Below are 24055 nucleotides of genomic sequence, written 5' to 3' on the forward strand. Positions count from 1 at the left end.
CACAGTTGGTGCAGAGGGAGCCTCCTCCTCCGGTACCCCTCGGCAAAGCCCCTCCCAACTCCATCGTAACAGGAGTGGAGGTGCTGGGTGGTGGAACACACAGGACCCTCTCCGAACGCCCGCGGGCAGCCAGCAGATTGTCCAGTCGGATGGACATGTCAATTAGCTCATCCAAGGAAAGAGCGGTGTCCCGACACGCTAGCTCCCTGCGGACGTCCTCCCGGAGACTACACCTGTAGTGGTCGATAAGGGCCCTGTCGTTCCACCCGGATCCTGCTGCCAAGGTACGGAACTCCAACGCGTAATCCTGGGCGCTCCTTTTCTCCTGCCGGAGATGGAATAGTCGTTCTCCCGCCGCTCGGCCATCTGGAGGATGGTCAAACACGGCGCGGAAACGGCGAGAAAACTCGGGGTAGTGCTCCTTCGCTGAGTCTGGGCCGTTCCAAACTGCATTTGCCCACTCCAGAGCACGACCCGTGAGGCAGGAGATGAGGACATTCACCCTCTCCGCTCCCGAGGGAGTAGGTCTGACGGTGGCCAGGTACAGTTCTAGCTGGAGTAAGAACCCCTGGCACCCTGCTGCCGCTCCATCATAGACCCTTGGAAGCGTAAGACGGAGGGTGCTGGAGTCGGGAGATGGGGAGTCCTGAGGAGGGGGGGCCGAAGGTGGAGAGAGGGGGGCCGAAGGTGGAGAGAGGAGACCGCTTCTCTCCCATCGGTCCATTCTCTCCATCACCAGATCCATCGCCGTTCCGATCCGATGGAGAACGGTGGTGTGATGTAGAACCCTCTCTTCCATCGATGGGAGGGGAGTGGCTGTTGCTCCTGCTGACTCCATTCCAGGCGGTGCGGGATTCTGTAACGGTCTGAGTGAAGTGGGTGAGGAGTCAGGCGCAGGAAGCAGAGAGTTCAGGGGAGTGCTATTTTAATGCACTGAATAAACGCTGAACATAAGCCAACCCTCACAAAAACACAGGGCGTACCGAACAAACAAATGCCCCAAACAGGGGGACTTAAACTGTCCAGGGAAAACCCACAAAATGGGAAACCACAAAACCCAATAGACGTGCACACAAGTACACCAAACAGACGATCACAATAATTAATCCCGCACAAGGAACCCTGCGGGCCGGCTGACTAATAAAGCCTACTACCTAACTCAAAACAGGTGCACACAATCAACACATAAGGAGGGGGAGGAAATAATCAGTAGCAGCTAGTAGGCCGGCGACGACGACCGCCGAGCGCCACCCGAACGGGAAGGGGAGTGTCCTTCGGTCGGAGTCGTGACAGAGTGCCTCTTCATTATTCTAGCAGAGTATAACAGAGAGCACAATTGAAACGTAACATGACTTAAAATGATGTATTGGATGAAAGAACTGTCATTTTCTATTTCAGCTCTCCCTGCATGGTCTGGGATCGCCACTATTCGCTTCCCAGAGTTACAGACAGAAACCATGACATTAGTCTGTTGTCTCCCTCCCAAATTCTAGCCCCTATTTTCCTTCCTGAAAAGATGCAGATACAGGGAAAATGCAGGCTTAGCAAAAGTATGTGCTATTTATTCAGATATTTTAGAGATTTCCACGTTGTACACACATTGGGATTGGAAGTAAGAAAGTGTCAGCTATTGCATTTTATGCCAATAGTTGTATTCATTGAGGACGTGGGATGTTGTTGTCCCTGATATTGACTGGGACGCAGAACATTGCCGGGCTTACTGTGTGTGGGGATGTGATCAATAGAGCAAGGCGTACAGCGTCCGTTCTCTCTGGGCCTGTGCTCTGCCTCAGTGTGTCTCCACCCCACCCAATGTTTATTTCTGAAGTGTATCTGTAAAGGTCAGAGGCGGGGGGCGGAGGGCACCACACTGAGAATGCTGCGAAGAAAGTGGAACTCTTGGTAAAGCAAGGAATCTTTCAGTGCACGCTTCCCAGGCCACCAAAATGGAAGTCAGACAAGTATGAAATATACATGCCCTTTGGTGCTCTTCATATTACACGCTTTAGGCTATGGGAAGCCACTCACAGACATCAGTGGTACATGGCTTTTTGAGGGAAAAAGCTATGTTTTTGAGGGGTATGTTTAAGTATGCGAATAAGAGATCTCATTAAATGTGTGATCACTCACATCATTGGATAATTCAAGAGCTGAGCGCAGTTAATTCATGTTAAATTATGCATTTGATGTTCCCGCCCCTGGTATAATGCCTTTTGGCACTCATTTAATGCTGCAGGGGTATAGCCAGGATCAACCTCCGCTCTACTGATGAGAACTCACACACCTGGACAAGCAGGGATGATGGCTCGCCCCTCCCAACATCCAGACTTATTCTTGCACATTAATTATTCTTGCAAATCCCTTTACATCTTGTGGTGTACTTTGTTGAGAAAAAAATGTACTTGATACGATTGGGATGTGTTGTTGTCTCACCTAGCTATCTTAAGATGAATGCACTAATTTCATGTCACTCTTGATAAGAGTGTCTGCTAAATGACTAGAATGTCAAATGTACTGCACATTAGTAGACATCTAGTCAAACCAATTAACCATTATGCTCAGACAGGGATGTTAAAATCAGACTAGATTCAAATGTATTCTAAAACAACATCCTAGCTGTTAAATAAGGGTGTTCTCCCCATACTACTCTGAAACCAGCCATGCTCCAGGGTGGACTAGCCATAGGGCAAATACCAGATGGGCTGGTCCATCTTTAACACAGTGTGCTGTATTAATAGTTGCTGTTTTTTAACAAGATTATAATTATTTGGATAATCATGTGAGACTCGGGCCGGTGTGGCGGCCTTGAGGGAAACAATGGGCCGGGTGTTAGAGATGCCCGGATCTATTTCTGGTCAAAGTCTGTCCCTGCCATTCTCTGTACTATGAGTGACTTGGACTAGGTCTCAACAATACACCACTCATCCCTGTCCAGCACTGCTCAGCGTGCTACACACTCCAGTCCCCACCTCTGTCAGCCCTGAGATTAAAGTAGAGAACTTCCCAGAACTAGCCACACAATCCCAAGGTCCCTGACTTGCATGTTCATGGAGGGCTCACTGCTCCTCTGTGCTCAGTGCAGGAAACAGGCAGTGCCTTGCTGACATTCTCCAGGCTGTCCCTGAGAAGGCTGTGAACTGTGAGATGTGACAGGCCCTTGTCAGGGTGGCTCAGGTTCAGCCCTGGCAGCGGGTGTGACACATGTAGAGGGCTGCTCGTGGGAGGGGATTAAGTGCTCTCCCCAGGGATCAGAGACAGAGAGAGAGCGCCTCATCTGGCACTGCAGCTGATCCCGGACCTGTCCACTGTCACTGAAGGTTTATCCCGTCCACACACACACACACACACCATTAGCACCACCCAGCCACACTCAGTAAAAAGAGGCACACTTGTTGTTGTGTGACTCTCTCCCATCATCACTCTCAGCTCCCCCCCAGGCCTTTGTGACCACAATGTGGTGCATCATGGGATGTGCTAAGGGTGATGTGACCTGAGTGTCCTTGGTCAACACAAAGAGCGTGTCCCAAGGCCACCCTATTTGACCAATCCATAAAGACTCAGGAAATTAGAAGCCATGCTGGAATAATGTGTAGTCTATGATTCAATAAAATAGATTTGTTTATCTGATGCGCTGGTCAGCGTGATACGGCAAGCCTGCACTAATGGGAATGATATCTGTAAAATAGTTTTGAGCTTTTAGGTTTTTATCTAAGAGTGGTCTTTCACTGAGGTGAAAATGTTTCCCTAAAGACCTCCGTATATGTAAGCATGTGGTTGTTTTCATTTAGGTTGGCCCTCTAACTGCTGATGTGACCAACATAATGATCGAGATGGGGTGGTGCTTCAGCTCAGTCACTTGTTCATTATCTTCCCACTAAGAGTCTTAAAGAACAGGCTGGGGTAATTATGTATTGACCCCTCATCATCGAAATCAGACAATGGCCCGACAAAAAGATTGACTCCATGGGTTTGGGAAAGATAAAGCCGAGCGTTTGCCATTTGACAACACTTGGAAAGTAGCGGCGACAAAAGAAAATAAATGTTGCAGAGCCATTTTGGACCCTTCTCCCCAAGTTCTCCTCAAATCAACTGCTTAGCATAAATTACTATTCACAAAATAAATCTAACATTTCGCATAGTGGTAAATGATGCTCATGAATAATGCATGGTCATGCAAATGAGCATTTCGTTGCCAACTGCAGTTGCGCTGCAACCTGATGCTGAGTCTCTCCTCACTGGTGGTTTGTGCTTTGCTCACTATAGTGTCTCAAATCTTCCTTCTAATTCCCTTATGACAGGTCTGTCCAAAACACTGGCTCGCCAACAGACGCTCGCACACACACACACACACAAACACACACACAGTTGAACTACCCTGTTCAAGGGAACATGTCATCAGAAGTATAAGGGCTCTTTTGGCTAGGTGGGCATTCCGTGCTGCAGTACGAGGCTCAAACGTGAGTGGAATTTCTGTGATTCCATGCTAATGTGACCAGGATTAGAGTTGACCTACCCAGTCCCATCTGATTCATTCTGAGAGGAGTTATATGCTGCTGCAGGCTCTCAGCTCCCTCCTGGCAGGGGACTCTGTGTGTGTGTGTGTGTCTGGGGGAGTGGTTGGGAGGTGGTAGTGGATTGGGGGACACAGGAGGTTGGTGGCACCTTAATTGGGGAGGATGGCTCATAGTAATGGCTTGAACGGAATAAACGGAATGGTCTCAAACACATGGATGTGTTTGAATCCGTTCCGGTAATGCCATTCCAGTCATTATTATGAGCTGTCTTCCCCTCAGTAACCCTCTGTGGTTGGAAGCTCCCTCCTTCTCTGTTGTGCCTTCACCATAATGTCGTTGCTTTCCCAAGAATTGAAGGCATTTCAATTGTTGAGACAATCCCAATACGGTTCAATGCAAGTAACCTTTCACCACACATTTATGAGTGTGAGGCTCACGGACCACTGCACTGTTATGTTGCTCCCCAATCCTGGTGCTAGATAGCTCTAGGGTCGTACGCCTCTTATTCGGGACTAGAATTTGTTGGAAGATAATTATATGCCTTGTCTTTCATTGTTGCTGGTGCACAGGCAACATGATAAATTCAAAGCATGGCACAAGCAAAATTGAGCTTTTCATCAAAGTTGAATTTTAAGTGCCATTTTCGTAGAGAGGTTTTTCAGTTCCGTTTTCATAATAAACACCGTTCATCATAAATGGGGGAGAGTCATGAAGTGGAAATGGTTTATTTAATTGTCATAGCTTGTCATGCGTTTGCGGCTTAGCAAGATAGATCGGGGCTGATCGAAAGTACATCCGGGCACAAAGCAAGTTCGAGACGTGCGGTGCTGAATGTCTTGGACCTTAAACGTTTTGCCTGTATTCACAATAAGCAGAAGTGAAGGGGGATGTTTAGCAATGCTAGGCAGAGCTAGCTGCTCAACGGGATGGTCTTGGACACCTCTCCTAGGGGTCTGTCTGCATCAAGGCAACATCATTGGCTTTGTTTTTAACTGAGTGAGCCCAGGACTTTAGGGGTAGAATGGTAGATAACACCTATTCATGTCTTAAACTTGTATACCCAGTCAGAACAGGATACAGGCATAGACGCACACTCTCTCGCACACGCACACCTGTCTTCCGTTTTCTACAGTTCACACACAGCCACGAACAAAAGCATACACACCCACGCAAACTATCGATGTCTGTGATTTGGGATTCCTCTCTTTCTTTCCCACTCGAGCTGATTTATTGCTCCGACATTCTAAGATGATTATGTGAAATAAGAAATGTGCACTCCATGCTCTCCCACCTCATTGGGCTTCTCGCTCACTCACTGGATTAGCATAGAGTTGTATGGCTGTGCCATCATGGGATTTTGAATGTGCTCCAAATCAATCACTTTTCCATTCCCCATGGGGCCCATGGAAAGCAGTGACATATGCCTGCTGAATCCACACAGAGATAGAATAGCTATAGAAACAGGTTCTTTCCTGGTGAAGGTAAGCCTACTTCTCATCGTTACTTTGTTTCGGAGAGTTAATACTTGAAGTGTATGTAAAGAGGTTCATGTTTATCAAGAGGCTGCTCAAGCCTCCTGGGCGACATTTTTTTATCCAATAGAGTAATGAATTAAACAAAAACAATCGGGTCATATTCATAACACAGTTGTTTCTGGACCCTGCTGTGTTATTTACTTAATATTTCCAGTTCGCTTGTAGTAAATACGTTTCATTATTCTAATCATTTTGGTCACACTTTATTTGGATAGCCTGTAGATCTGTAGATGGAAATCTGCTTGCTAAGGTTACAGTCAGGGTTAGGTTTAGAATAAGGGTAAGGGTTAAGGTTAGGGTTGAGGTTAGAGCTTGGGTAAGGGTTAGTAGATAGTATACATTTTACTGATAGTCCATCTGTAGTTGCTCTACAGACTATCTAAACAAAGTGTTACCTAGATAGATTCTGTGAGTAAGCTACAGTATTGTAGATTGTAGCCAAGCCATCTTCTTCTTCTTCTTCTCTCTCTCTCTATCCTCTCAAGAAATATATATTCAGGTGAAGTCCAACTGCCTTAACGATAAAACGATCAAGCAGCCACAATACATTTCCATGGCAACTGATTTCAAATCCTACTTCTCCAATCATGGCATCCTTTGTCCGCGATGAGCGTGTTTGACATGGCTGCTGTGGTCATGCTAGGAGGACCCTTTGATCTGATTTCTCTTTTCATAAGCATTGAACTACACAAGACAATAATACCAACCAGAGAAACAGAGGCGTAGCCGTAGAGATCCTTCTAAATGACCAATAAATGATCAGTGTTCTAGTTCTATGGGTGTAGCAGAGAAAGAGCTTGATACATTGGGCATGCAGCTGTGAATGCTGCTGCGTTGCAGTTCGAGACTTGAAGTTGAGGTTGTTAGGTATGTTTACTGAGACCACATTTCGGATTTAGCCACCAACAAATCTAGGAGAATAACTTGAGTCTCTAATTGGAGAAATGTGATATGTCAATTGTTGTCTTTTTGTTGTGTTATTTAAGACAAGGTAGGTGTGTGTTGTTAGGTTCTAAATAAACAGAGTTAAAACTCACGGACGATTAGTGAAGCTCAAACCAGGTTTATTCACCCAGTGGGTCACACAGCTGCATAAAGACCAAAACATATTTACACCAGCACTTGTATTTAAACCTTTGTCCTATGCGGAGTCTCCTCCTTTCACATCTGGACAGCCAATGCATCTCTGTTGCTAGACAGGACTTTAGTGATGCCTGTTCTTTCTCGTGCCATCTGACCTGACCTCGGCCCAAATTCCTCACTCCTCCCCAACTCACGGCTGTCCTGTTGACTTGTATCAAGTTTCCATAGGATACCTGATGTCTAACAATAACATGTTCTGGCAGAATGTAAACGTTCTGCATTCCCCTCTCTCCCTCGGTGACATGGATGAGAATATTTCATCTTTTTACGTTTAGAAGTCAGAACCCATCAGTGTTCACAAAGCAAATAAATTGTTTTGGAACAGCCTTCCACATTCAAGTTCCAGAGTTGTTACTTAATTTCACAGGGTAGAAGACCTTGCTCCCTGAGTGTCAGCTCAGTTGAGGCGTGCCCATTGTTTTATTTAGTCGGGTTCGGTGGCATTTGGAGGTTTAGCTGGGGGTTTTTTTCAGACACTGTCTCTGTCTTCTACACATTTGAGGGGGTTGGGAAAAACATGTTGGTTATAAGGTTAAATATGTCTCAGGAGTCTTCATGCATTCACTGCAGGCTATTGTTCCTGTCAATCAATATCCATTTAGCAATGCCAAGAGAAATGTTGATACAGTACATTTGTGAACAGCTTTAGTCAATGTTACCCCGTGGTACCTTCGTCAATGCTATCCCATGGCACTGTATGTAGCAATTGGACCGGTATCTAATCACTCCAAGACAGCACTGCGGAGTCAGCTTCTTATCCACAAGCTTGGCATTCTCCTCATCCTGATCACACCTAGATCTGTCCATATTCTGAGTAGATAGGCTAAACGAGAGAAACTCGGGAGACATACGTGACTAATTAAGGGAACTGCTGTCTCAGGTTTGTCTATTTGATGCTCCATTTGATACAAACATTTGGTCCGACATTACTCCGGCTCATTGGAAGTATCAGAGATGCATTGAACAGTGTTCTGCTTTACCTGGAAGCTATTCTGTTCTCCCTTTGTCCTCCATTCACCCTCTCTCTCTCTCTCTCTCTCTCTCTCTCTCTGTGTCTCCCCACAGCCGATTCTCTAGATGGGGAGGAGTACCTGGATATATCGGGGATCATGAGGAACCAGGCGGGCCGCTACGAATGCAAAGCCAGCAATGACGTGGCCACACCGGATGTCAAATACGTCAATGTTGTCGTCAACTGTAGGTTCATTTTGGGGGGTGACTCCTGTTTCTCCTGGCCTTACATTTTTTTTTTTACAACACCCAGTTGCTTGTCTTTCATTACTTGATGATTGGTTTTATGCAGAGAGGGAAATAATATAACCAAGATGAACTATTGTGATTGGATCCTCAGATCCTCCCGCCATCAAGAATGCCAAGAGCTCTGAAACCCAGGTGGGCCGAATGGGGGTTCTTCAGTGTGACGCGGCCGCAGTGCCCAAACCAGAGTTTGAGTGGTACAGAGATGACAAGAGGTAAGCATTATGATGTTGTTTAGTACATATCCTTTCGTCCTAATGGGGGAAGAACCTGCTCTATCATCAAAGGAGGCTGGTGGGAGAAGCTATAGGAGGATGAGCACATTGTTATGGCTGGAATGGAATAAATGGAATGGTATCAAACATATGGAAACCACGTTTGACTCCGTTCCATTTATTCCATTCCAGCCATTACAATGAACACGTACTTCTATAGCTCCTCCCACCAGACTCCTCTGCCTATCATGTGAAAATGTAAAAGTTGTCTAGGGAACCATTTTCGCACCTGTGACAGAGAGGACACTTTCATAGAGGAGAACTGTAGGTGGACATTTGTATGTGATCATATTCCAACTAAGCAATGACAGCCATGTTCCTTTCTCTTAGCACTAGTCGTGTAATAACCTCTGAGATTGCTTCACTGTAACATATTCAGTGGCTATGCAAAGCAGAAAAGTAATTTATGGTGATATTCATGAAAATAAAATAACACACACTAAACAGTCTTTGTAAGCTCTAAGTCAAGTCGATGATTTTGATTTAAAAAAAATTGTAAACTGAGGAGCAAAAGTAGTCTAGATACTAGAATTGATGATGGTTCAGATATTTCAAATGTTCAGTAGCATGATCTGATAACAACGGATCAGAGGTGATTTGGTCAAGTGTGAAACGCTCTATCTGGAAAGTGATCCTTGATTACGATACGGATTTGGAAATCTTTAACACAACTATTGGGGGGGCAGGTATCCTAGTGGTTAGAGCATTGGACTAGTAACCGAGAGGTTGCAAGATCAAATCCCTGAGCTGACAAGGTAAAAATCTGTTGTTCTGCCCCTGAACAAGGCAGTTAACCCACTGTTCCTTGGCCGTCATTGAAAATAAGAATTTGTTCTTAACTGACTACCCTGGTGAAATAAAAAAAAGAAAAATTAATTATCATCCCAATTTTTTTTTTTACAAATGCAGAACATACATTTACTGCACAGTTTTATCAGACACCCCCGAAGACGAATCCTGTGTAGGTCTTACGCCTGTTATCAATGTCAATTTTTTATTTATTTAATAAATCATTTTGGCTGTAACCCTCCAAATTGTCATTCATTCATACATTTTATTAATTTTCATATGTACTAGGAGACTAAGTGTTTTATTTCTTGGGCTTCAGGAATGTGACTGAAAAAGTGCCCAGGTCTTGAAAACTAACAAATTAAACTGATTGAAAGTATTAGGAGTATATCGGCAAACAAAGGCCGCGGTCAAGGCTACGACAGCGCCAGTGCAATGTGTGGCGCTTACTCAGGTGTTCAAAAGCGCGTATCAGACCCGAGAGCCTTAGGTAGTTCTTTATGATTTTTAGTTTAGAAAACCATCTCTCCGTAGAAGTGACAGTTACAGGGATGGATAAAAATAGCTTGATTGCCGTAGCAACATCAGGGAAACTGGACAGAAGCCGGGAGTGGTGCTTCAAATGCATCAGTTCAGCAACATCTTTAATTCAGCCTCTCATTCGCCTTAATTCCCGGCCTCAACACCTTACGGAAAGAGATTAACTATAAAGGAAGCTCTGGGGGCAGGTTGTCTGGATGCTGGACAGCTAAAACATTGGTAGATGCGAACAGGTTATCATATTTAGCAGACAACAGTTCTTGAATTTTAGTTCATACTGGTGAACTGTCGTTTGAGTTGTGTGGTTGCAATATCAACAGTCCCTTATCTCTGGTATATGTATATTGGCATTCATCATTCAAGACTAAATTGTGTGCAGTGCGATGGACACCTGCTCTTTCATTGACATAGACTGACCAGGTGGAAGCTATGATACCTTATTGATATCACTTGTTAAATCTACTTCAATCAGTGTAGATGAAGGGGAGACAGGTTAAAGAATGATTTTTAAGCCTTGAGACAATTGATACATGGATTGTGCATGTGGGTGAATGTTGAAGACAAAAGATTTAAGTGCCTTTGAAAGGGGTGTGGTAGTAGGTGCCAGGCTCATCGGTTCGTGTCCAGAACTGCAATGCTGCTGGGCTTTTCATGCCCAACAGTTTCCCATGTGTATCAAGAATGGTACACCACCCAAAGGACATCCAGCCAGCTTGACACAACTGTGGGAAGCATTGGAGTCTCGACCCCGCCCTGTGCAACTGGGTCCTGGACTTTCTGACGGGCCGCCCCCAGGTGGTGAAGGTAGGAAACAACATCTCCACCCCGCTGATCCTCAACACTGGGGCCCCACAAGGGTGTGTCCTCAGCCCTCTCCTGTACTCCCTTTTCACCCATGACTGCGTGGCCATGCACGCTTCCAACTCAATCATCAAGATTGCAGATGACACTACAGTGGTAGGCTAGTTTACCAACAACAACGAGACGGTAAGGGCCCTCGGAGTATGCTGTCAGGAAAATAACCTCTCACTTAACGTCAACAAAACAAAGGAGATGATCGTGGACTTCAGGACCCCCCCCATTCCACATCGACAGGACAGTAGTGGAGAATGTGGAAAGTTTTAAGTTCCTCATCACGTACACATCACGGACAAACTGAAATGGTCCACCCGCACAGACAGCGTGGTGAAGAACAGGAGGCCACCTCAGGAGGCTGAAGAAATTTGGCTCGTCATCTAAAACACTCACAAACTTTTCCAGATGCACAATCGAGAGCATCCTGTTGGGATGTATCACCGCCCTCAACCGCAAGACTCTCCAGAGGGTAGTGCAGTCTGCACAACACATCACCGGGGGCAAACTGCCTGCCCTCCAGGACACCTACAGCACCCGATGTCACAGGAAGGTCAAAAAGATCATTAAGGAGAACAACCACCCAAGCCACTGCTTGTTCACCCCACTATCATCCAGAAGGCGAGGTCAGTACAGGTGCATCAAAGCTGGGACCGAGAGACTGAAAAACAGCTTCTATCTCAAGGCCATCAGATTGTTAAACAGCCATCACTAACATAGAGAGGCTGCTGCCAACATACAGACTCGAAATCTCTGGCCACTTAAATGAACAGACTTAATAAAGGTACCACTAGTCACTTTAAATAACGCCACTTTAATAATGTTTACATATCCTACATTACTCATCTCATGTATATACTGTATTCTATACCATCTACTGCATCTTGCCTATGCCGCACAGCCATCGCTCATCCATATATTTATATGTACATATTCTTATTCATCCCTTTACATTTGTGTGTGTTTGTGTGTGTAAGGTAGTTGTTGTGAATTTGTCAGATTACTTGTTAGATTTTACTGCATAGTCGGAACTAGAAGCACAAGCATTTCGCTACACTTGCATTAACATCTTGCTAACCATGTGTATGTGACCAATAAAATTTGATTTGATTTGAGTCTACATGGGCCAGCATCCCTGTGGAACGCTTTTGACATCTTGTAGAGTCAATGACCCAACAAACTGAGCCTGTACCGAGGGAGTAAAGGGTTTGCAACTCAATATTAGGAAGGTGTTCTTCATGTTTTGTGCACTTTGTCTTTCCTGAGACATTGTGCATTATACACTATCTGGAGTGGCAATACTCAGTATAGAACACAGTCGGGCCATAACATGGACCTACAGGCCATGGTGAAAACACACGAGACACTCAAGTTGGATATACAGTGCCTTGCGAAAGTATTCTGCCCCCTTGAACTTTGCGACCTTTTGCCACATTTCAGGCTTCAAACATAAAGATATAAAACTGTATTTTTTTGTGAAGAATCAACAACAAGTGGGACACAATCATGAAGTGGAACGACATTTATTGGATATTTCAAACTTTTTTAACAAATCAAAAACTGAAAAATTGGGCGTGCAAAATTATTCAGCCCCTTTACTTTCAGTGCAGCAAACTCTCTCCAGAAGTTCAGTGAGGATCTCTGAATGATCCAATGTTGACCTAAATGACTAATGATGATAAATACAATCCACCTGTGTGTAATCAAGTCTCCGTATAAATGCACCTGCACTGTGATAGTCTCAGAGGTCCGTTAAAAGCGCAGAGAGCATCATGAAGAACAAGGAACACACCAGGCAGGTCCGAGATACTGTTGTGAAGAAGTTTAAAGCCGGATTTGGATACAAAAAGATTTCCCAAGCTTTAAACATCCCAAGGAGCAAGCGATAATATTGAAATGGAAGGGGTTTCAGACCACTGCAAATCTACCAAGACCTGGCCATCCCTCTAAACTTTCAGCTCATACAAGGAGAAGACTGATCAGAGATGCAGCCAAGAGGCCCATGATCACTCTGGATGAACTGCAGAGATCTACAGCTGAGGTGGGAGACTCTGTCCATAGGACAACAATCAGTCGTATATTGCACAAATCTGGCCTTTATGGAAGAGTGGCAAGAAGAAAGCAATTTCTTAAAGATATCCATAAAAGGTGTTGTTTAAAGTTTGCCACAAGCCACCTGGGAGACACACCAAACATGTGGAAGAAGGTGCTCTGGTCAGATGAAACCAAAATTGAACTTTTTGGCAACAATGCAAAACGTTATGTTTGGCGTAAAAGCAACATAGCTGAACACACCATCCCCACTGTCAAACATGGTGGTGGCAGCATCATGGTTTGGGCCTGCTTTTCTTCAGCAGGGACAGGGAAGATGGTTAAAATTGATGGGAAGATGGATGGAGCCAAATACAGGACCATTCTGGAAAAAAACCTGATGGAGCCTGCAAAAGTCCTGAGACTGGGATGGAGATTTGTCTTCCAATAAGACAATGATCCAAAACATAAAGCAAAATCTACAATGGAATGGTTCAAAAAGAAACATATCCAGGTGTTAGAATGGCCAAGTCAAAGTCCAGACCTGAATCCAATCGAGAATCTATGGAAAGAACTGAAAACTGCTGTTCACAAATGCTCTCCATCCAACCTCACTGAGCTCGAGCTGTTTTGCAAGGAGGAATGGGAAAAAAATTCAGTCTCTCGATGTGCAAAACTGATAGCGACATACCCCAAGCGACTTGCAGCTGTAATCGCAGCAAAAGGTGGCGCTACAAAGTATTAACTTAAGGGGGCTGAATAATTTTGCACGCCCAATTTTTCAGTTTTTGATTTGTTAAAAAAGTTTGAAATATCCAATAAATGTCGTTCCACTTCATGATTGTGTCCCACTTGTTGTCGATTCTTCACAAAAAAATACAGTTTTATATCTTTATGTTTGAAGCCTGAAATGTGGCAAAAGGTCGCAAAGTTCAAGGGGGCCGAATACTTTCGCAAGGCACTGTAATTTGATTTAGGCCTAATTTAATTTTCCTTGAATATTGCAGCCCATTTGTGTAGGCTATTTGCCAGACAAAACCCGCTGAGTTCAACAAAAAATAGTAGCTGAAATTATCCTCAAACCGACAACGTTTTCCCCCATTGTTAGGCTATTTGATGTGTAATTTTGATTAAAAGTTTATAAATAGCACCTAGATCGCACCTAACTCGCAGCTATAGATAATAGACTGCATAATGAAACAATTGTTTTGAGGGGGGACTTATAAGGTCCCTCAAGGTCCTAAACTATATCTTAACCGCCATCGATAAGAAACATTACTGTGCAGCCGTATTCATTGATCTGGCCAAGGCTTTCAACTCTGTCAATCACCACATCCTCATCGGCAGACTCGACAGCCTTGGTTTCTCAAATGATTGCCTTGCCTGGTTCACCAACTACTTCTCTGATAGAGTTCAGTGTGTCAAATTGGAGGGTCTGCTGTCCGGACCTCTGGCAGTCTCTATGGGGGTGCCACAGGGTTCAATTCTTGGACCGATTCTCTTCTATGTATACATCAATGATGTCGCTCTTGCTGCTGGTGAGTCTCTGATCCACCTCTACGCAGACGACACCATTCTGTATACTTCTGGCCCTTCTTTGGACACTGTGTTAACAACCCTCCAGGCAAGCTTTAATGCCATACAACTCTCCTTCTGTGGCCTCCAATTGTTCTTAAATACAAGTAAAACTAAATGCATGCTCTTCAACCGATCGCTGCCTGCACCTGCCCGCCTGACTTAGAATACGTGGACAACTACAAATACCTAGGTGTCTGGTTAGACTGTAAAATCTCCTTCCAGACCCACGTCAAACATCTCCAATCCAAAGTTAAATCTAGAATTGGCTTCCTATTTCGCAACAAAGCATCCTTCACTCATGCTGCCAAACATACCCTTGTAAAACTGACCATCCCACCAATCCTCGACTTTGGCGATGTCATTTACAAAATAGCCTCCAATACCCTACTCAACAAATTGGATGCAGTCTATCACAGTGCAATCCGTTTTGTCCCCAAAGCCCCATATACTACCCACCATTGCGACCTGTACGCTCTCGTTGGCTGGCCCTTGCTTCATACTCGTCGCCAAACCCACTGGCTCCATGTCATCTACAAGACCCTGCTAGGTAAAGTCCCCCCTTATCTCAGCTCGCTGGTCACCATAGCATCACCCACCTGTAGTACGCGCTCCAGCAGGTATATCTCTCTGGTCACCCCCAAAACCAACTCTCCTTCCAGTTCTCTGCTGCCAATGACTGGAACAAACTACAAACATCTCTGAAACTGGAAACACTTATCCCCCTCACTAGCTTTAAGCACCAACTGTCAGAGCAGCTCACAAATTACTGCACCTGTACATAGCCCACCTATAATTTAGCCCAAACAACTACCTCTTTCCCTACTGTATTTATTTTGGTTGTTTGCACCCCATTATTTTTATTTCTACTTTGCACATTCTTCCACTGCAAATCTACCATTCCAGTGTTTTACTTGCTATATTGTATTTACTTTGCCACCAGGCCTTTTTTTTGCCTTTACCTCCCTTATCTCACCTCATTTGCTCACATCGTATATAGACTTGTTTATACTGTATTATTGACTGTATGTTTGTTTTACTCCATGTGTCGTTGTATGTGTCAAACTGCTTTGCTTTATCTTGGCCAGGTCGCAATTGTAAATGAGAACTTGTTCTCAACTTGCCTACCTGGTTAAATAAAGGTGAAATAAATAAAAAAAATAATGCATTATTTGGCATTAATAGACTGGTTTTACGCACAACTTTTTATACAGGCTGGAAGAGAGAGCGATGACGGCTTAGTTCAGGTAGGTTCAGGTAGCCTGTCCAGGACAGCTGAATATTCGACAACAAAAAAATCAGTTGGTGTTCTGTTGTATCGAATATGTATTTGACAATCTGCTTTGTTGGAATTTCCAACTTTAATTACTGAACAAGTAATTACATTATACCACAAGCCAGCAGTCTAAATGGCAGCATTGTGACACCGTGTATCGCTTCGTGAAATGTTAGGCTTAACCTGAGAAAATGACGACCAAACAGGGCTTCCAATAAACATTTATCTATTAGCTCAAGCAAAGCCATGCCCTGGCACCATAGAAGCCTGCCGTCGGTTCGATAGGCATGCAGCCGCATAGACATGTTGCAATTTCAGCGCCATGGACAGCGAACGGTTGTCTACTTTGTGAGTGGCTGTCTGGCTGACATTCGATTATTACAAAGCCAACAACCTACACATCTCAAGGAACCATGGAACCTTGTGGGTTACAATCTTGCTGTAGTTGTTTTGTTCCCCTGAACTCCTGGCTTGGTTATTTCTTGAGATAAATCCACATCTCATGCCATCTGTTTTTGTGGATCCAGCGATATGCCACAATCCAAAATGAAAGATAAGCACCGTATAATTTCCAGATTTGCTGTGCTTATCTTTTCATTTAGGGTTGAGTAATATAGCTGGATCTACACAGTCAATGGCATGGGATGTGGACTCGTGTTGACATTTGAGGTCAGAAAACATCTGTCACACTCTGAATTGAAACTCTGAAATCCCTTTAAGTTCCCTTCCTTACCTCTGCATGATGTACAGTGTTATTATTTTATCTCCTTCAACAACTTGCTTAATGTAATACAATACCATCATATCAAATCATGCTCGGCCGGCTGATTTTATGTCTTGTCTTTAACCATGAAGTTAACGTACCTTATCAAGCATATTTACTTCCACATTGCAAGAGGCTTGTTCCCCAACTTGTTTCCTGTAATTTCCTTTAACCTTACCAGCACTGACCTTGTCACGACTGCCCACGACTGCTGTTATATTTGAACTACTTTACCACTGAAATCTCCACACCATCTCCCAGTGGCATCTGATGTATAGGAATCCTGTAGTGCTTATTGATAGTGTAGCAATTAGTGTTTCCCAAGACTGACCCGCTCCTCCTAATCTTCTACTGGGAATTCTGAGGCTCATTACTGTTGTTGCTGCTTGGTCCTTTGATCTGGAACCTCCCGGTCCTCTATTAGTCTCTAGTTTCTGATTACATCCCACGTCTTGGCACCTGCCCTGAGAGGGGGGTAGTACAGTATAGCCTGGTTAACACTGACTGAACACTGCACTCGCTCATTGTGAACTGAAACGATGGTGATCGTGGAGTTCAGTCGGGTTTAACCAGGCTAGTTACAGTAGGTTGGTTCTTGTTCAGTCTCCTGTGGTGTTCAGAGGCTGATATTCCGACAGTGTTGAATAATGGACAGCGTTTTTGTTTCTCCCCATTGACATGAGTTGCTGTCACAACCACTTCAGAACACTTTTCATTTTCCCTGCCACCTACAAAGCTCGACACGTCTTGTTGATTTCCTTTATCAACAGCCTGTAGACATCCTACTTCTGTCACTCACCGTTTCCTGTAATAGCCTACTTTAGATGCACCCACATGCCAACTGGAGAGTCGAGGAATGAGATGTGTCTGCCTGATTGTTTGACACATTCCCGTTCAAACCAGTCACCCTCTCTGTGCCCTCTGCCCCATTTCAATACTGGAATCAAATCTGTCCTTCTGTTAAAGAATGGCTGTGACTTCTTAAAGTTAATATGTCATTTAAAAGACGTGTGCTGCCATCTGCCAGTGGAAGATGATGGTGCAATGAACTAGGTATTATTTGGATCCATTCACTGGATGCTTCAGACTTCACACAATTGCTTATGTCCAGACCAGGAAATGTTGTATTCCCGACTGCTCAACCTTGTACATGTAACTCTGTCTTCCTCCATTTAGTATGATATGTTACAAATTCCAATTAGTTGTGGCTAACGTTGGCTAGGTGGCTAACGTTGGCTAGGTGGCTAACGTTCGCTAAGCTAGGTGTTAAGCTTAGGGTGTAAATGTAGGAGTTAGGTTAGGGTGAGTTAACATGCTATGTAGTTGCAAAGTACCTAAAAAGTAGTAAGTAATTGCATAGTTGCTGAAGTTGTCCGTGATGAGCTTCGAACACGCAACCTTTGGATTGCTAGACATTTGCATTATATGCCCACCCATCCACCCCAAACAACCCCCTACCCTCCCTAATTTTGTTTTTGCCTCAGCTAACTTTCTGTCTTAGAGAACCATACCATGCTGTGCTGCTAGAACCACACCCAATCATCTAACAGCATGCATGTGTTCTGAAATCCCATAGTGCCTTTAGTGTCAAGGGAGTCACCTGGCCCAGGTTTGATATTTTGGTCTAATACCATTTTCCATGACATGAGCCACATTTCTTCATTGGCCTTATCATCACTGTTGGTGTCAACAATCCCACTGAGGTTTTGTAGTCCCTCCATACTCCACCCAATGTGTCCCACTAAAGTTTTGTAGTCCCTCCATACTCCACCCAATGTGTCCCACTAGGAGGATCTCAGCACTTCTTCAACTTCCTGCTTCCCCGCCACCAGATTATGCTGTCTCATGATGTGCAATCGCTTTGCTTTTCATGCTAATGTTTTATACTACCGTGTGTCAGCACAAAACCAAACCCACTGCCCAGGTTGGGTTAGTTTCCTTAAGTCAGTCTCAGCTGTCCTAGCACCTTAGAGGTCTGATTAATTTCCTTAAGTCAGTCTCAGCTATCCTAGCACCTTCGTTCCACAGGGATGCTGGCCCATGACTCCAATGTTTCCCACAATTGTGTCAAGTTGGCTGGAAGTCCTTTGGGTGGTGGACCATTCTTGATACACACGGGAAACTTGAGGTTGAAAAACTCAGCAGCGTTGCAGTTCTGGACACAAACCGGTGTGCCTGGCACCTACTACCATATCCTGTTCAAAGGCACTTAAATCTTTTGTCTTGCCCATTCACCTTCTTAAACCTGTCTCCTCCCCTTCATCTATGCTGATTGAAGTGGATTTAACAAGTGACATCAGTAAGGGATCATAGCTTTCACCTGGATTCACCTGGTCAGTCTATGTCATGTTGTGTGTACTCGGTGTCAATAGACTCTATGATAAGGCAAACCAATGTTATCATAATTCATTATTTGTATGTAAATGTAGGAGAGGAACTGTGTGAATATTGAATTTCATATTCACTTTTCTTTTGAAACGAGCTGACTAGTACTGTACAGTATGTATTCTAAAGACAAAAGTGGCAGACTAATCAGATGTCCTGAGTCTTATGCATATTGTGTTATAATGCCTAACGTGATGTGCCGTCTTGTCCAGGCTATCCAACGCCCAGGGAATCAGCATCCAGATCGTAGGGACCACAACTGTCCTGATGATCTCCAACGTTACAGAAGAGGACTATGGAAACTACACATGTGTTGCAACCAACAAACTCGGGATCCAAAATGCTAGTCTCTTCCTCTATAGTAAGTGACTTTGGAATAATATGCAGTCCCCCAAATATCTTAAGAAAATGTTTCTGAAATTAGACACATTATACAATGTTACAAATTCTAGGCCCATTCCGTTTCAGATGTGGGACTAGAAAAGGGTGTAATACATGGTCTAACCACCAGATGTCACTCACTGCACACAAATCAATTCCTGTAGGGTCATAGCAGCAGTACCATTACTCAGAGAGGCATAGCAATGTATACATTTACACATTATTATATCACATAGAAGTGACATATATTGAATGAAACATCAACAAAATTAATATGTTAGTTTTTAACTTGTCTTCCTCTGAATCTTTCTCTCTCCTTCTCCCTCTCCCTCCAGGACCTGGGACGGGTCGAGACATCAACGGCGCCGCCTGCCTATCCCAGTCACTGTGGCTCCTCCTGGCCTCCATCACCTGCCTTCTCTTCAAGTGTTAATAGCACCACCAACCTACCATTGTTATTACCTACCCGGTTATTACATTGAGACTGTTTGCATAACGTAACAAAAATCCTGATGTGCTTCGACGCACCAAACTAGATAATAAGAAGATAGAATGGGCTTATTAATAAGTTTTAGTAACAAAAAAATATGAAATGGAGAAAATGGAACAAAGTGTTTTTTTTGTTTTTTTTTAAAGAAACAGTTATTACCATTTGAAGATGCTGAAGTCTTGCTTTTCTGCTGTCATTACTCTTGTTTCAGTTGGGGGGGGGATTGGGTGTGGTCCATTTGTATTTTGTCCCCATGAATACGTAAGTCTAAACTCCCAAATGGCAGGGATTTCAGGTCAAGTACAACAATCATGGATATCTATGAGAAGCACTGAGACATTCAAGTTACTGTTACTTTCCTAATGTAATTTTACTGTATTGTTAGACTAAAAGGTCATTGTAACCAGTGCATCATCACACAATAATACGCCAATATATGTCCAAGAATTGACATTTAGAAAAATACAAAACAGTAGATTTGAAAGTGTTTATAATACGCATTATGTCCAAGCCAACGTACTCCAGTCAACATTACAGAAAAACAGTAGAACATGTTATATTTGGTATACTTCATTTCAAGAGTATTGGGATCATAAGCCGGGAGCAAACAGCCTCAGCTACGTTAGATACAGGGCTAGTTGTCTCTATATTAACTGCCTGATTTTTGGACCCATCAAAGGAGAAACACAGTAACTGTGGACTAGCATGGTTTGCATCAGTGCAAACCTTGATAGAAACGCTTGAAATGTGAAATCGTCTTTATGTCGAAAAGGAAGACCTACTTTCTTGACCTTCATCAAACAAAACATGCGTAATATTGATGCGTTACTGTATATAACTTCTTCTTTTTTTTTAAGTGTCGCTATATGATAAAAATAACTTGTTTCACCACTGTAACAAGAAAAATAGTAATTATTGTTACAGTGTATGTTGCTTGTATGATTACAAACCAATTACATGCTGTTCAGTTTCTCTATGGCAAACTGTATTTACCTTCAGAAATGGCCTGCCATATTAGCTTTTATGGTGTCGACTTTCTCCAATAAATGTTGAGCTACCACAGTTATACTGCTGGAATATGGATAGAAATGTATGACATGAATGGTGTGCTTTTCTTTTCTGTATGTGTCTTTTCATAATAACATATGGAAATTCATAATTTATGGATTTATTTTCAATAATTTCCGTTAATGGTGTATATACTTGAATCCAATGTCCTTATATATAAAGACACATTTAATATGTCCACATTTCTTAATAAGTCAGTCATTTGTTGATAATTAACTTGTAGGGTTCCATGGCAACAGCGCTTTGCACCATACAAGTAAAACCACTAGAGAACAATGTTTTTAAAAGGGTTTAATAAGGTCAAGTTTGTGCATTTATTGTACCTTTCCAATTACAACATTGTTTTAGTTTTTCTTTGAGTTGGGTACATAGATGTGTTTGGTTTCTAAAATGAAAGCTCACGGAGAGTGACCATGAGCTGAATGCCAAAATGAATTGACGAACAACAAAGGCCAACAAAAACAGATCGGTCTCATGACGACATTGTCTACCGCTGTCTGTCAAGTCCGTGTGTTCACAAAACCAACCTGTAATGTAAGCAATGCTCTCTGAAATCTCATCATCTTTAAAAACCTCCACTGTATTCATACTGCTTTGGAACCATGGTAGTTGTCCATCTAAGCAGTCAGAGTTCTTTGCTAGAAAACAGACTTGCTGTATGTTAGCCTTAGTGCTATACTGAAAATCTATCTGTGTCTCATCTCTGTATTTTCAATTACCCATAAAACAATGGACGCTAGGCCTACTGTACATCATCCTGCCTATGGACGATAGTTTATTAACACTCCAATAAAGGGGTATGTATTATAATTTAATGGGAAGTGTTTTTACATGTCTGAATGGGAAGGCATGTGGACTATAGCACCGTACTGTATATGTCTACCCGTCAAAGCTAAAGCACTGGGGGAAAGCAGTGGGCGGTCTTGCAGTGATTGACAGTCTCCTCAGCCAGTGAGCCATCAGATGTTGAGCTGAAGTCTTTCCCAAGATGAGGGGTCTCACCTGACTGCGCTATACCCTGCCTATGAATACAGCCCCTGATCCCTTATGACTGATACCTGGGGAACTGAAGGGGACTGATATGTCTACCTAGATTCTTTCTAATAATAAACATTGCATCCCATCGCTGTATAAAATTGGCTTGTGTGTCTGCACACACTGTTGAGTTACTTTGGCTTGTTTTAAGCCATTGAAAGAGATACATGCGGCATGAATTAGCAGTCATTTACATTGGCCACATGTTTATCCATCCCACCAAGCTATGGTTACATGTGTAACCCACCATCGTATGATTTACCTCGCCTGTATATAAACTGTTTTTAGAATATATTTAAGCTGAGTCTATCCCTAAATTCACTTTGTTGATAATACTCCACTGTAGGACACAGAGGAATGTCACATTTGTACTTCCCTTTGTCACAAGAATGAAATTCCTAGACAATTATACAATCATCACACAGCAATGTCCCTGTTTTCTATTTGCTTTGATTAATGGTAACGTTATTGCGATTGATTTCTAAAAATGGTATGTAAAGGTATACAAGAAAATGTTTTTGACGCAAAATAAAGTTGTTTGAATTCAGTGTTCTGTATTTGAATGTGGATTGAGATGTCGATGAGTAATCTTTTTGGAGAACGCTTGAAACACAGTATCTTCCTGGTACAATTGTGTTTATCACCATGTAACATGCAAATAAAATAATATACGTATTGTTAATTCTCATTGGAAGATTTGTGTCCTATACTATATATTTCTGGAGTGCTTGACAAATTATAATCTGTTTTGGAAAATGAGATGGGTCTCTGTGACACTTTCTAGCCAGTTAACGCTGGACCTTGGAAATTGACACTGACAAATCTATCTGAACAGTGTGATCCCTGGAAGGAGAACTCTTGCCAGTAGGTACAGGCATTTGCATTGTCTGACTCAAATGATAAGCTTTATAGAAGGAAAGGGCCATTGTTATGGACACCGATGAACTCCTGAAATGGATGGAGTCAATTGATTTGCTATGAGCCTTGTAGCGTTTTTATCTAACCTTTAAACCAGTAGGCCCCATTGAGATAAAGACTCAAGGAAAAGACATGCTCTGGCATCAGAGGACTCAGGAAGGGGTGGGTGTAATTACGGTAGCTTTTTAAATGTAGTGCTAGGTTGGGGTCAATTCCAATTGAATTTGAAAATCCAATTCAATTCTTGAATTCACTCATGAAGTGGAGAATTTATGTTGAATTAAATTCTAATTAGAAAAATCTTCAAGTTTTGGAATTTAATTAGAATTCCATTGTTTGTATATAAGAAATTAACTGTAAGATTTGTTTTGAATAATTTCAACCTGTATTCCAGCAGAGCTAGGCTGCCTGAACAGTGATATAATAAGCCTGAACAGTGATATAATAAGCCTGAACAGTGATATAATGAGCCTGAACAGTGATATAATAAGCCTGAACAGTGATATAATAAGCCTGAACAGTGATCTAATAAGCCTGAACGCCTGAGGAATTTGAATTGGAATTTGTGGAATTTATCTAACATTGGAATTCAGAGGAATTTAATTATCTCTGAATTCAAAGACTGACCTAGAATTTGAATGAAACTATGTGGGAATTTACAGGGAGAGAGAATTTAATTAAAATTGAATTTGTGGAATTGACCCCAACCCTGGACAACACATGTAGGTTACCAGTCTATCCTCCAAGATAAATCTTTCTGGTGATTATGAAACCCTAGCTGATCCCTCAACACAGACCTGACCAACTGGAAGTTGTGCCAAATACTGGGAGTATTAAAATGGGTGTATCTCATTTTTTTTTTAAAGTGAGCTAACCACCATGATGTTTTTACTGTCAGGTCAATGGTGCTCGATTCAATCCGTAGTGCTGAAGATCTGCGTTGTAGTTTGATTGATATTTAAAGGCAATGTTCCTGCGTTAACGAAGACTACATTCACTGTAAACACTCCATATGTCGGCTCTAATCGGTAATAACCTTTACATTTCAAGTGCTCTATAGCGCTGAACCTCAGATTGAGTCAACACCCAAAAGTATAGCATTTGTTACTAATAATCTAATAGCTGGGTATCGTTTCATGCCAGGAATTCAATATGTAGTGCTGAAGAGCTGCCATACAGCACAACAGAAATGTAAAGCCATTGTTCCAGAGTGGACTGCATTCACAGT

The 24055-nt window shown here is 43.0% G+C and overlaps 1 protein-coding gene across 2 annotated transcripts in view; it reads left to right on the top strand.

Annotated features, from left to right (window-relative positions):
* The window catches only part of LOC110507545 (limbic system associated membrane protein), a 466699-nt gene extending 444108 nt beyond the window's left edge, over window positions 1-22591 (top strand). For both annotated transcript variants that reach the window (XM_021587595.3, XM_021587593.3), the window contains 4 exons: window positions 8258-8389; window positions 8544-8664; window positions 19148-19296; window positions 19652-22591. In XM_021587595.3, the coding sequence (XP_021443270.1) occupies window positions 8258-8389; window positions 8544-8664; window positions 19148-19296; window positions 19652-19749 (500 nt within the window). In that variant the 3' untranslated portion in view covers window positions 19750-22591. The remainder of the gene's footprint in view (window positions 1-8257; window positions 8390-8543; window positions 8665-19147; window positions 19297-19651) is intronic.
* The last annotated feature ends 1464 nt before the right edge of the window (window positions 22592-24055 follow it).

This window comes from Oncorhynchus mykiss, chromosome 27, assembly GCF_057628025.1.
Source record: "Oncorhynchus mykiss isolate SJ-2025 chromosome 27, ASM5762802v1, whole genome shotgun sequence".
Classification (NCBI taxonomy): Eukaryota; Metazoa; Chordata; class Actinopteri; order Salmoniformes; family Salmonidae; genus Oncorhynchus; species Oncorhynchus mykiss.